The 16,125-nt window shown below is 33.9% G+C and overlaps 2 protein-coding genes across 2 annotated transcripts in view; one reads left to right on the top strand and one right to left on the bottom strand.

The window, feature by feature from the left end:
- LOC136835017 (guided entry of tail-anchored proteins factor 1-like) overlaps positions 1 to 315 on the bottom strand; it is a 32,314-nt gene extending 31,999 nt beyond the window's left edge. The window contains exon 1 of the mRNA XM_067098053.1: positions 183 to 315. The gene's annotated coding sequence lies outside the window, so the exon portion shown is untranslated. The remainder of the gene's footprint in view (positions 1 to 182) is intronic.
- A 5,339-nt stretch (positions 316 to 5,654) lies between these two features.
- Positions 5,655 to 16,125, top strand: part of LOC136835013 (solute carrier family 22 member 20-like) — a 31,018-nt gene continuing 20,547 nt past the window's right edge. Inside the window, 2 exon segments of the mRNA XM_067098042.1 lie at positions 5,655 to 6,072; positions 15,605 to 15,701. Of these exon segments, the coding sequence (XP_066954143.1) occupies positions 5,985 to 6,072; positions 15,605 to 15,701 (185 nt within the window). The 5' untranslated portion in view covers positions 5,655 to 5,984.

The raw sequence follows: 16,125 nt of genomic DNA, 5'->3' as shown, positions 1-16,125 counted from the left end.
CCATAATTAGCCTACTACGATTTCGGTGAAGTAGCAGCGATCGGTCTTCAAGATTAGTTAGTCACCACAAATGTTACAGCATCTATTATGTTTATTTGCTGGTCTAAATATGCATCAGACATGTTAATAGCATTCGGCAATAAAAAGGATAAAATGTTTGAATATGTAGGAAAGTTACTGACCTATCGGCAGCCAGGTGATCCTCTAATGACTTGTAGTAGTAGTGTAAGTATTATTACTTGAAACGGCTCCCATGCTCGCTCACAGTTTGGTTCTAGTTTTCCAGTGAATGTGCTTGTTTAAGTTTAGGTTGTTAATCCTTCTTGATCTTCTAGGCATGACTAATGCATATAAGTAAATCTTCTCCTAATATTCTTACTTACTAGAAAATAAGAAATTGTCTAAACTTTCATTTTCTCATTCATTTTTAATCATATTTCATTTTTCTTTTCCTTTGTGTAGTTCTACCAGCAATGGCCTAGGTTTTGTGTTTGGACACCGTCGTGCGCTATTCTACCTAGCTTACCACCTCATTTCCTTTCCCTTCCATTCAAAACTAATTAATCTCTGAAAACCTCTTTGCAACGTCCTCGTCTCTCTTACATTTTTCTTCAGTTTAGCCAGCCATACTTATTGGTAAATTGAATATTATCAAACTTTCAATTATACATTCTTTATCCTGGGCTTCTTGTGTTTCTTCCTGCAGCGTTTGACACAGATTGGTATAAAGCTCTTGTTTTATCTTGTTTGTTAAAATATCCATCACTGCTTTGATTTCAACCAGCTCACTGAAATTGGCCTATATTTAACTTTTGCTTTTGTCTTTTCTTTATTGCATCCCAAGTCTCATCTGATATCCAGGAATTATTTTCTTTCAGATTGATATACATTCCTTATGTCGGTCCAATCATTATCGATTGTCTGCGCTTCCTTATATATGGTTTATAAATCCGCAAATCTATTTGACTTTCAGAAAAGCAAAAAGACCCTCGATGTTCATCTTTAAGAAGCTGTCTTGTATTAAACCTAGATGCTCCGTAGCTCTTGACATTTCTCGGCGTCCTTTCGTTCGATTAATGGATATGTGATCTCACTGGTTTCTAAGATTGCAATCAAGAGACACCTAGGTATTTTATGAATGTCCTAATGTTGAAAAAGTTTACATCCACTTCCGAGATTATTTGCTACATAGAACCTACTAAATTTTATCCCGTTTTTGCTTGCAGTCACCCTTTTCCCATTACGTCCATTGTCCCAACAACTTTTGCATTCATATCACCAACTAAAACTCTCATATATCTTTCTGGAATTACATCAATAATATCTTAGATTTCTTTTATAACACTAATCTTCTATTTCTACAGGGAGTCCATTCGTTGGTACATAACTTACTATGATGCTTATATTGCATTATTTTTATTTAAATCTTATAGAACCAGTTTAATACCAACTATTCTCCAGTTAATCTTTTCTGTATTTGGCTTTAAGATCAGGACCTCTCTTCTTCTAACAATTTTAGTTGCTCTTCATGAATAAATATACGCATTAACCACAGTCAGTGTGTTTTTTTTAAACCAAGCATTTGCACAATTATTCTAAAGAACTAAGATTCTATTTCACGACTAACATTCTATTTCATTATAAATTATTTTTCTAGTTGTTGCATCTTTCCAATTTGGTTTAGGGGTTCTTACATTTCTATTTCATATATTTAGATGAACCTCAGTATTCGTAAACAGGGAGTCTTAGCACCATATATGCCCAGAAATCGAGACAATTCTAAAATTTGTTTATCTATTAATTTGACTAAATCTATAGAAGATTTATAGCTAAACATACCAAATGATAGCACGCCCCCTGTACCGAGCAGTTCCTTGCTGAATTAGGCCAATGACCCTTCACCAGATGTCCCGAGTTGAAGCCAAGGTGGAAAAGCAATCAATTCCTTAATCGTAGCCATCACACCGCTGCCAACGATTTCTGGTGCCCATGTTGAACGTGGCCACATTTATCTTTATTATTTTTTATGTGATCTGTCATTTACCTAAAAAGGTGTCAATCCGTAAGGCAGTTGGTGCTTGCACCCTGTCTCAGCTCGGTGCCAAAATCCGGGTACTGTACTATCAGGTGGGCCAGCTAGGCCTGGTGCTCATAAACAGTAAGAACGAAACTTCCTGAAGGCATTTTTATAGGATAGCCCAGATGCCCTGAAATGCACGCTTTCTTTTTATTGTGGCATATTGTTCGTTAGCGACGTCCACACAGTGTATGAAACCATTCATTTTATAGACATATCTCTGTTTCTCCGACAAAGGATGCATGTGTCGTTCAAAATGTGGTTAGACCTGAAGACCTATTTCGGCTATTGATTGTACTTATACTATACTGCTTTTTGTATCAGCCATTTGTCTAATTCTAATCCAAGGTTCATAGAGCTTTCTCCCCATGTGTCAACACCCCGTCACGGCATTTCTTCTGGTTTTTAAAATGTTTCTGCGGGAAAAATGTTACCATCCAATCTTCCTTTTTTAAATTAATGTGTTGAGTGATAAAACCGACATCTCCCAATATACTGAGTGGAGGTTATCCGTTAGGATATTCGACAATAGTTTACTAGGCAGGCAATGTTTTATTAGTACCAAACTATTAATACCCCACGACATCAGTCGATTACACTGCAAATACTGAACTATAGCCACAAAATTACACTAAAAATGGAATACATCAACTGCATTGAATTTTTACAAATTTGGCATAATTGTGTGCTGCAAGTTGTTATTTCTAATCGGTGATACTAAATTAAAGGCATCACACAATACTACAGTTAAGGTATCCGAAAGGTATAGTCAACTGGTACAACTGTAGCGCAAATGAACAGACAGGCTTAATACAGTAAGTACACTTTTAACCCTACCATGAAAAAAAAATAGACTATGAAAATTGCAATTCACTTTTGATTGGAATAACACAGAAACTCAGAAAAAGTCAACAATTATAATCCTTCCGTCTTCCTAAATAATCCGACCGAACAGTAGATCCAGACTCAGTCTTCAACATCTTAAGTTCTGTTCTCTCTACCCGCCGAATACACACCACGAATAGTTTCTCTACAGCACTGGAGAAAGTAATGACTACGATGACCGCTTATTATGTTGCTTAGATTGTTGCTTAGATGCCTAATGCAAATACTATAAACATATGAATAAATCTCCTGCAATAAGAACAGTATTTCACTGCCCACTTACATATTGATATAAAAATGCCTCTAAGAGGTTGCAAGTTAAAACCTTTTATCTGTAACTCACACACATATTATATATATATATATATATATATATATATATATATATATATATATATATATATATATATATATATATATATATATATGTGTGTGTGTGAATATATATATGTATATATACATATATTATATATATATATATATATATATATATATATATATATATACATATATTATATATATATATACATATATTATATATATATATATATATATATATATATATATATATATATATATATATATATATATATATATATATTATATCACACACACATACAAACACACACACACATATATACATATATATGCATACATAGAGAGAGAGAGAGAGAGAGAGAGAGAGAGAGAGAGAGAGAGAGAGAGAGAGAGATACATGACATGTCAAGAGTAGAACTCATTCAGAATGTCGTCGACTATTGAGTTACAGCAATCTGTATGGAAATGTACATCTTTTATGATGACGTGCCGAGATTCGTAGAAAAAAGTAAGAATCACTCAAGAATTCATTTCCTCCAAACCAGGATCGACTTGTGCTAGTTTTTTGCTCGTCAATTTCAAATAACTCAAATCAGATGCCTAACGGTGACATTCTGTGTTCAAGGTGCTAGATATTGCTCTAGTAGCCTCTTGAGTATTGGAATATTACGCAAAGATGATGATGATGATGATGATGATGATGAGAGAGAGAGAGAGAGAGAGAGAGAGAGAGAGAGAGAGAGAGAGAGAGAGAGAGAGAGAGACAGTCATTCAGTCTACTTTAAAGGTTGCAACCTCAGAGAAATAAACTGATAATCATATGACAGAACATCCTGATAGGACTGGCTAGGCTTTCTTAACTGTGGGTTGCCATCTTTTGCCATGATGTGTTTCCTCTGTTAGTTCCTATTGACCAGTTGCCCTACGCCTAATGTAATACTGAACGTTCATCAACTACACGATCATTTACGATAAATTGAATAACAGTTCATCGCAGTCCTTATAGTAAAAGAAACTAATTTTTTTTTCATTAAATTCTGGTGGAAATCCAACTGACCAAAATATTCCATCAGAAGATTATTAATTTGATTATTAAAGTTGCACCAGAGGTTAGATATTCAAGGGAATTATGGGCGAATGTTCTGAAAACAGCTGATACAATTTTTTATTAATCGTAAATTATTAAAGGTAAATATCCGCAGCTGATACCGCTACGCTAATCGGGATTGGCGGAAGTCATGTCCAGCACACCCACCCTTGGCTACAATGATATCATCTGTGGATATTTAACGTCAGTCACATTAGGAACAGTACACACACGCACACACAAACAGACTTTAACCCATTGCGTAAATTTCTCATATTCTGGCTAATTTGTCAGTAATGCCCTCATTTACGTTTTGAAGGTTTATTGTTCCATTATCGTTCCATCGGTACATAAGTGGTCTATATTGATGTTTAATTCACCTTTATTTCAGTTTTCTAAACAAACTGAATGGTCGGAATTTTAAATAATCACCACATAAGTTTCTTGACTATACGCCATTGCATGTTAGTAATTTATATGATAATATGTAAATACGGTTTACTCATCCTTACCATATAAAAAAAAGTATCCCATGTTATTTCCGGATTATAAGAAGAATGCGTGTATATTTGTCGTCTTCTCTGATAAAAAAACTCGAGTTATCCATGAAAAAACCATGCCGCTGGCATGTAATACAAACAGTAACATCTAGGACACTTGAAGATGATGTACCATGAGAGTTTTCATAAAAATCCCCCGCCTCACTCTGGAGAAAAACTAGATTCCAAGCCTTTTGAATGGTTCATGCATTCACGGTTTGTTTGCGAGTCTCTCTCTCTCTCTCTCTCTCTCTCTCTCTCTCTCTCTCTCTCTCTCTCTCTCTCTCTCTCTCTCTCTCTCTCATTAATTTCTTAGCAGAATTTAGACTTTGGACTCTTTCCAGCAAAAGGTACTTGGCGATTTTTCCTTTGAAGAGGGACTGTACATCAGTAGCGACACATGTATGCAACGAGCCATCATGTAATATTTTCTCAAGGATATACACATACATAATTCGGCTGAATGGCAGAATAAAAAAAAATATCCCAGAGAAAAACTGATTATGTGACGTCAGGCCCCAATCCGAAACGATCATCTTCGGCTCCTTCAGCTCGACGGTAATAAAATAATGGCATATTGCGAAGTGCCCTTAACACGGTAGACATTTCTCTGTCCTGGTCACTATTAGCAAATCGATGCTCTCTCTCTCTCTCTCTCTCTCTCTCTCTCTCTCTCTCTCTCTCTCTCTCTCTCTCTCTCTCGTGGTGTTCCTCTCTTTCAGAGTGTGTGTCTGTCCCTTCTCAGGAATAGAAGAGAAGGTAGCCTGGTAGTACTGCAGTGCAGTCCGGGCTGGATACACCTTCCTCAGTCCTTCATTATTCTTAGGACTGAAACCACACGGCCCTTACTGCGGCTGTGTTCGCTTGTACACATACACACACACACACGCAAACACACATACACACGAAGCAACCACCACAGTGGCCCACGACAATACGAAAGCAAGCAGCCTCCTGCCGAACTTCCAGTGCAATATACGATAGGCCACAGCACGTGTTTCTCTAGGGTCACATCAGCTGATCGAGGGATACTATTGACCACATCCCGCCCCGATATAAACAAAAGGAGACGGGGGCCATGTCCAGCCAGGATGGATTTGACAACCTCTTGACTGCCGTAGGATTCGGCAAGTGGCAGATTCCTTCGCTTTTAGTGACTGTTCTCGGTGAGTAGGATTTGGTGCATGACTGAAAAGGAATCTCATCTATTATAGACGAGGAAGCAGAGATATACATGGCTTACACATACAATATATGTATATACATGTATACATACATACCTATATATATATATATATATAATATATATATATATATATAATTTATATATATATATATATATAATTTATATATATATATATATATATATATATATATAATTTATATATAGATATGTGTGTATGTGTGTGTGTTATGTGTTTATGCGCCTGTGTATGCACTCTTATGTAGGTATATCAATGAGTGTTAAATGAATGCATAAACCCAAACGAAATTCTGAACTGGGGACCTAGCTCATGCATATAATATATATATATATATATATATATATATATATATATATATATATATATATATATATATATATATATATATATGCATACATATATATTATATATATAATATATATATATATATATAATTATATATATAATATATATATATATATATATATATATATATATATATATATATATATATATATATATATATATATATATATATATATATATATATATATATATATATAGTAAGTTGATGTGCATCTATATTCTTTACCAACACCTTAGTTACTCGAACAGCATAATTACATGCTAGTTTACATATTTAACAACCGATTTCCACTGCAAACAAAATCTCTAAGTAAAATAATTAAAGGCCTCATGACATTTCAAATGTTTTGAATTTTTCGTACTGCATCACACACGCTGATGAAACGAGTGTCACAGTCACTAGGGTAAGTTACCACACATACACACACTATATATATATATATATATATATATATATATATATATATATATATATATATATATATATATATATATATATGTATATATATATATGTATATGTATATATTATATATATATATATATATATATATATATATATATATATATATATATATATATATATATATATATGCAGTAAATATATGTGCAGGTCTTCCAGCTCCTTAAGCTTTCGGGATGAGGTTGCAAAACCATTCCATTTTCTACCTTGGTTGTAGTTAACTGCAGTCGAATAACTACCAGCTAATTCACTCATTCTGAAAGTTACCAAATGTTCGATGGGGTATTATAAAGTGCTAAAGTTCACTAGAAAATTCACTAGGAAACAGAATTCTTAACCTTTCGTCAGTGGTGGGACGATCAGTCTAACAATTGTACCACTTACCTATTTATGCACACATACACATATATATATATCCATATATATATATATATACATATACATATAAGATGCATACATAATATGTATATATGTACACAGTATATATTTATATATTATATATACATACATATATATATATATATATATATATATATTATATATATATATATATATATATATATATATGTATATATATATATATATATATATATATATATATATATATATATATATATATATATATATATATATATATAATGTACAGTAATATACTTGATTAGCAAAACGGAATGTATTTGTAAAAACATATACAAAGCTTGCAGCCTTCGTTCATCCCTCTATGGGTTTGATCCCTGTACTAAAATGAGACATACAACAACAGTGAGGGAGAACAACAAAATATAAAGAAAATGAAGTTGATAAACGAGGTTCAAACAAGCGAACTATGCTAATATGGTTATTGAGTCATATTTCTTGCCAGAATTCTAAGCGATCTTCAAGGCGGGATAGAATGCCGATCAATTGGAATTCTTGAAAGAAATATGACTCAGCAACTTTAGTAGTTTGCTGGTTCTTACCTTTTTTTTAATCGGTTTCATTTTGAATTTATTTTGTTGTCTTTTCTCACCATTGTTCTATGTCTCATTTAAGCTTAGTGATCAAGCTCACAGAAGGACGAACGAAAGAAGCTATATAATATATATATATATATATATATATATATATATATATATATATATATATATATATATATATATATATATATATATATATATATATATATATATATATATATATATATATATATATATATATATATACTGTATATATATATATATATATATATATATATATATATATTTTATATATATATATATACACATATACATATATACACACATACGCATAGAAGGATGGACTTAAACTATTAGCTACATAATTATTTTTACAAATACATTGGTGTTTTTTATATTTCATGTATGTATGTATATATTATATATATTTTATATTTATATATATATATATATATATATATATTACGATTAAAAAATCGATTAAAAATCACAGTAGATGCACGTGACTTTAGTGTATAAGCGAATCCCACAGTAAAATTGTGCCTAGACGATGCGTTAATAAACGTGCAAGCGCTTGGTACTGAACTTCTGCCTGTCATTTTCCTGTGGGATTCGCTTATATTATATTATATATACATAATATATATATATATATATATATATAATATATATATATACAAATAAATATATATATATAATATATATATATACAAATAAATATATATACATGCTTACATACACATGGTATATATACATATATATATATATATATATATATATATATATATATATATATATATATATATATATATATATATATATATATATATATACTATGTGTGTGTAAGCAGGTCAAGGGAGATTTGGATGATAAACTTAGTGTGCTTATTTAAACAAAGCAGAGGATAATATGCATTATAATACTGGTATAATCCATGTGTGCTGTCGCCACACGGTGGAAGTCTTTTTACGACAGTAATTATGCTTAAATAAACTGTTTTCAGGAAATTCAACTATTTGCCTACAATACAGTATTAATTATGTAAGATTGCTTCTTCGTGTTAATACAGGCCATGTGTACACTACTTTTATTTCATGTGTATCCTTTATATATATATATATATATATATATATATATATATATATATATATATATATATATATATATATATATATATATATATATATATATATATATATATATATATATATATATATATATATATATAAAATATATATATATATATATATATATATATATATATATATACAATTATATTTACATATAAATATATATATATATATATATATATATTATATATATAATATATATATATATATATATATACAATTATATTTACATTTATATATATACTGTATATACATATAATTTTTTATACATATATATATTTTTTTTCGCTTATTCACGAGTAACTTTTTATACTCACAAAATTAAATATTAAGCCACAAATATCGTTCAACACAGAATTCACTATACCTTGGGAGTAACTTACACCTAAGTGAATTTTAACTGATGATTGCTTCTTTGTCGGCCAGGATTCAAACTATGGTCTGGTTCAGAAACAACGACAGGCAGTGACCTTGCCCACTCGGCAACAAATGAGAATGTGATTTGAAAGATACATGATTCAGAAAGTAAAATGTTTACTTGAGTATAAACATGATGATGTGAGCTCTTATATTTTAAGAAATGAATTATTATTTTTTTTATTTCTGTTTAATACAGTTCTCAACAACCTGCCTTTTCTTGTCATCCCTTCGCTTCTGTGTTAATGCTGAATAAATTACAATGTTTACTTGAGTATTTACTTGAGTATAAACATCATATTATGAGGTCTTACATTTAAATAAATGAATGATTTTAATTTGCCTATTAAACAGAAAATACTGGGAAAAATTGAATTAAATGATCGTGCTCTCCAGAAGTTCTCAACAATCTGCAGTTTCTTGTCATCCCTTCGATTCTGTGTTTATTCCGGAGACACGGACAAATGACAGGGGCCTGTGATCAAGAGCTCCCGGGGTCCGGGGCGGCCCAGATCTGCCACACACACACGCACACACCCACACACAGAGTGCCATCCTCTTTAAGCGTCCGGACAGCTGTGTGGATTTGCTGTGGTCCATACACTGGAGCGTCAGTCCGCAACGTTGCTGCTTCTTTCTGCTTTCTTTGCTCTCTCTCTCTGTCGTCTTCTTTCGACACTTCTTATTTTAAGAAGAGCTGCTGCTCACGGACGATGGATGTGTACGCGGATCTTTTTTGTGGGGGAGGGAGAGCTGCTGGGTGTGGGAGGTGTGTCCATTACGCCCCACAATCAATAAATTCCTCTCGCATGCCAGGTAGTACCGTTTCTTTTTCTTCTTTTTCTTTTTCATTTTTCGAACCCTCGGACACGTTGCTTAGAGTCTGCTCGCTAACATTCATTCTTAACTTACAGCCCCGGCACTTCACGTCACGTAGTGTGACGTCAGAACTCTCACCCGAAAGTTAGCCCTAAATTAGTCCCCAACTGATCGAGAAGCGGAAAACACTGATTTTATAGCCCGCTTCAGTCCTTCTCTTTTTCTTTTATTTCCCGAGGGCGTTTCCGTGCGGGTTTGTCTGTCACATCGTTCTCGAAACACCTGCTCCATTTTTACTCAGGTCCCGAAATCCCTTCCCAGAATAGCGTGTTCCAGTTTCACGACAGCTTTGTACTAGATGAAATATATATGCAGCAAAAACAGCCAAGTTTACACACACACACACACACACACACACACACACACACACACACACACACACACACACATATATATATATATATATATATATATATATATATATATATATATATATATATATATATATATATATATGAATGGATGATGTGTGTGTGTGTTTGAGCATAACTCTGAATCGCATTGAGCAATTTCAACCAAACTTGGTATACATATGACTTGCTATCTAGAAAAGAATACTGTGTGGTTAAGACATCACTAGCACCAAAGGGCACCAAAGAGGTCGGGGTGAGTAGGGGGTGATACGTAAAAATAACTGAAAACGACGGTTATTAGTGTCTAATCCATAGTTTTTGAGGTCGCTGAGATGAATAAACTCCCGATGCCCTTTAAGTCCAAGTTCAGCCTCGATAGGAATGTGGGGTGAGAAGGGGTGAAATATAAAATGTCAAAAATGCTGGGCAATGTAACTGAAGCAACTATCTTAACAGAGAGAGAGAGAGAGAGAGAGAGAGAGAGAGAGAGAGAGAGAGAGAGAGAGAGAGAGAGAGAGAGAGTTACTCTGTTGTCATGCAGAGTTTTCCCAGGCAATGCCAGGTTGGTCAGCTAGTGTGTGTGTGTGTGTATATATATATATACATATATATATATATATATATATATATATATATATATATATATATATATATATATATATATATATATATGTGTGTGTGTGTGTGTGTGTGCAAGTAGTATGTATTTTTTCACTATAATCCTTTGCTCTTTTGGAAAGGGTAGTGCCAAAAGGATAAAACATTCTGGTTCTCATCACGCATTTAGGAATGAGGTAGCTAGCTGGCCCCTTGCCTTTATCTCGACCTCAGTTAATACTGGTACCAACTCACAGCTTGCTAAAATGTGGGGCGGCAGGTCAAAATTGAACAACAAATGTTGTAAATATGTACCCAGTGTTCCACCAGTGAGCTATAACACACATACACATATTTATATATGTAACTAAGTGGCTGAACAGGCTGTGTAAGGTATGTTTGGATGAGGTAAAGACTCCATTGCAGTTGGCGCGAGGAATAATTGTTAAATTGTCTAAGAGTAAATGTAATAGAGAACGCTATAATATAACTTAGTATATCAGGGAAGGTGTTTAGTAGGATTCTGATTGCAAAAGTAAGACAGATGACAGAAGGATTGATAGAAAAGAACAGTGTACATCTAGAGAAAGAAGAGATCCTTGTAGGCCAAATGATGGTTATGCAACAGTTAGGCGAGAAGTTTGAAAGAAGGAAAAGCTGCCTATGGCATGTGTGAACCTAGAATAAAAAGCTTGTGGAGTTGAGTGCGAAGAAGACTTTTTACGGTAAAATCAAAGCGTGAGTCAGAATATGTAAAGGCGGTCTGAGGCAAGAATGTGTCATGTCACCGTGCCTGTTCAATAATTTTATGAATGGTAGATGTACGTGGAAAGTCGTGGGATATGAAAATGAGTCGTGAAAGGAGTGCAAAATGGTTGATGTTTGATGCTGATACTGTGCTGATTGTGTAGAGAAACTTTAGTAGAAACTAGCATAAGAGTATGAAAGTTATTACAAAGTGAGAAATTTGAGAGCAAATGTCAGCAAGATTAAGGAAATAAAGGTAAACGGGAACCAGCAATGAATTTTAATATGAACAGCGGAAAATGGAAGCAATTGATTCTTATAGGTATTTGGCAGTATAAATAACGGATGATGGCTAATCACAAAATAGGCGAAGGAAGGAAGGTAGCCGGGTTTGTGCAAAAGATTAGGAAGATACTTGGATTGTTCATTCAAGCTAAATGGATGTGAATTGTGGATGTTGAATGCAAATGAAATACAAAAATGTTTGGAGTTCATCTGGTGAACTTTCTGAATAGTATATGTGGAATAAGAGAAGAACTGAAAGGACATGTGGAGGTAGGAGGAAGAGGTAAATAGGCTTACTAAAGTGAAAGGATGGATCAGGCATTTGGAGATGATTTAGTCTTTTGTGAGGTTTAAGCGGTACTAGACAAGAAGGGCATTAACTTCCAGGAAGAACGATAATACACGCAAGAGTGATGTGACAGGTGTAATATGATCAGGGAGATCTGTGGTACTTCTGTTGAACTTCTATGTAGGTGTAATAGGGGTATGAAGTGGCTTATGTTGTAGAAGTTTCTGAACAAGGCATCATCCACGATTCAACAGCTGAATAATGAATGTAGTTGCGACCAAATGTCTTTCTTTTCCTTTGGAACCAATCCTCTTTGGGTGTAAATTATTCTCAAGGTAAAGTGAATCCGATATCAGTGGGTTATCTGTGGACTGATAACTGGAAGTTAAAACTAGTGACACGTGTATATATATTATAAATATATGTATGCATAACTAGTGACACGTGTATATATATTTTATATGTATATATGTATGTATGTGCGTATGTGTATATAAAATTGCCCCAGAGTGCTACACACCCACAGTTAGTAAAGACATCAAAGTCACTCATAAATCAATGTGTCATTGACCACACTGTTCCATGGTGGAGTTCTCTGCTCTGAAAACCTGCTTGATTCCCGAAAGCTCTTTAGCTACAGGAAATATAATGAATGAATTTTTTTCCGAATACTTTGCTATTACTACCATTAGCTAACGTGTATAAACCTGCTTTTTAGATTAGATTTAAAAGGCCTTGCGTTACCTTGCAAAGAAAGTTTACACAGAACAGAACGTCGACTGTGAAAAGCGAGTAAGAGGTCGAAGACAACAAAAATAACAAACGGATAACGATGAACCAACAAAAATATCAATGTATATATAAATAAGTTAGCAGTAGTGAAAGTCAGGCAAAGGTTTGTAGGTCATACTTCAGTCGTAATCAATAGCGATTCGTTTGCATAACTCATGACGCAAAGAAAGATTCTGATATTTATAGCCCACTGACAAGGACTTTCATCAGTTATTTGATTAGGGAAGTCAAAATCGTTTATCTTTCTTAATTGGCTGCAATATGTTAACACCCACTGCGCCTCTGTTGACGTAACCAATGAATCTGTTACCTAACAGTTAGGTGACTGTGGCTCAAGAGGGAATTAGCCTCCCAGTTTCCAGCAATTCCTTTTGGAGTGACGAATGGAATATAAGAAGGAATATAAGCTCTTGGCCAAAGACCAAGCACTGGGATCTATGAGGTTATTCAGCGCTGAAAGGGAAATTGAAAGTAAAAAGGTCTGCAAGGTGTAACAGGAGGAAAACCTCTCAGTTGCACTGTGAAACAACTGTAGGGTGGAAAGTAAGATGGAAGAAAGAGAATTTGAAAGGAGATACAGTAAAAGGAAGTTTGATGATTGGAGGGTGGATTATCAACATACCAAATTGCAGCCCTCCAGCCTCGGTAGTTTTTAAGATCTGAGGGCAGGCAGAAAAAGTGCGGACTTAAAAAGTCCGAACAGAAAAAGTGCGGACGGACAGACAAAGCCATCTCAATAGTTTTCCTTTACAGAAAATTAAAATTACTTGGGTAATGTAAGCAGTCAATTATGTATTTTACAAATTACTAGGTATTTATACATGAATGCATCTGAGATAATAAACTAAAATTTTAAAATAATGTTTGAATTGGCGTACTGAATAGAGAAACAAATGGTCACGTATGTACGTATTATGAATATTTAGGCAGTTATTATAAATGGATTTATTATGGTCATACGTTTGGTGAATATAAGAATGGAATGGAATGTACAATTTAGGCCAGAGGCTAAGCGCTAGGACTTATGAGGTCATTCAGCTCTGAAACGGAAATTGCCAGTAAAAAGGTGTAAAAGGTGTAACAGGAGGAAAGCCTCGCAGTTGCACTATTAAAAATTGGTTAGAAGAGGATGGAAAGTAAGATAGGAGAAAGAGAATATGGACGGTGGTACAGTGAAAGAAACGAAATGGGTTGCAGCTAGAAGCCGAAGGGATGCTGCAAAGAACCTTAAGTAATGCCTACAGTGCACCATATGGGGTGTACTGACGGCATTAGCCCCCTATGGGGTTGGTGAATACATAAACATCACAGCCTTTTGCTGTTCTATGAAATCACTGAAATTTGGTAAATGGAAATAAGTGCTCTTAGCTCCAGCTGCTAAATTCTGCTTTAATGGTATATTTGCATAGATTTTATGTCTGTATATTAATGAATGAATGTTACAATTATTTAGACTGTACCGCCCTTAAGGTGATGGCCCTATTACTGTAACATTTACATATTATAGCCTTTATATTTGTACATTACTCTCCCTATTAAACACTATTAAATAAATGATTTTAATTAATCAATTAAACACTTAAATAAATGATTAATTGTTACAGGTTTGCTTCTTGTTACAGGTTTGTTTACACTAGCAATTTTCCTCTGACTGATATTACTTCAGTTTTTGAACTAATGACAAATGTCCAGTAACTTTACAAATGTCTTAATTCTAATGACACCAGAAATGAAAACAATTTTTCTTTAGTTTGTAAAACAGGATAGTAGCAGCAGCAAAACAAGCTACGGTTTCTATAGTGAGACAGAGAGGTCTCTTACGAACTCCAGAACTAACAGCTATGCGCCTATGCCTTTAAAACACTGGTGAGGGTTAATGTGAGAAATGCTATATGTAGGGTAAATGAAATTAAACGGTCGGTCAGAACTTAACGCAAAAAAAAAAGAAAATAATAAAATTTCGTCCACGAGAGGGACATTGGGAATACACGAACATATCATCAACACATAACAGAATAGAATAAACAGTCTTTATAAGTGACTTGTAGTAAGAGCCTCCATTGCCTTCAGAGGCGACTGAATAACAGTAATAGTAGTAGTAGTAGTCGGGGTTTGCCTTTGTAACGGCTCCAGTAACCGAAGATCGACGGAGAATATCAGTAGTAGCAGTAGCAGCCAGGACCTGCCTTTAAAACGGCTCAAATTTGTTTGTGTTAATCCCAACTTCTCTCTCCTTTGCAGCGATGTCTCAGTTCTCTGTACAGCTCCTCGGGTCACCTCTCCTGAGTGCACCTTTGCCTTTCCGGTGTTTTGCAGACCCCGCAGAATATATAAACAGGTACAGTTGAAAGCACATCTTAACGCGCCAGCTTTTTGTCCCTTTTCATGATGATTTTCTGCAACGCACTTGCCTTCCAGTATATATACTAACACCTTTTTCATAATTTACTCCCAAAAGGAGTCAGCTTTGTTTTTTTGTCTTTTAGATATTTCTCTTACGATCAAAGCTACAATGAAGGAGTAGTGGATTCAGTGGTAAGATAATGCTTGATTTAAACATCAAGGATAGAAGTATTTCATATCACACAAAATGTCCTTTCAAGCACACATTTGCTGTACATCCTTCACACACACACACACACACACACACATATATATATATATATATATATATATATATATATATATATATATATATATATATATAATAAGTAATGCCCTTTGTTTATGGAACAAAATTAAAGCCTTTTGATTATCCTTTA

Source organism: Macrobrachium rosenbergii, chromosome 54 (assembly GCF_040412425.1).
Source record: "Macrobrachium rosenbergii isolate ZJJX-2024 chromosome 54, ASM4041242v1, whole genome shotgun sequence".
Lineage (NCBI taxonomy): Eukaryota > Metazoa > Arthropoda > Malacostraca > Decapoda > Palaemonidae > Macrobrachium > Macrobrachium rosenbergii.
This window is presented reverse-complemented; position numbering and strand designations above follow the sequence as displayed.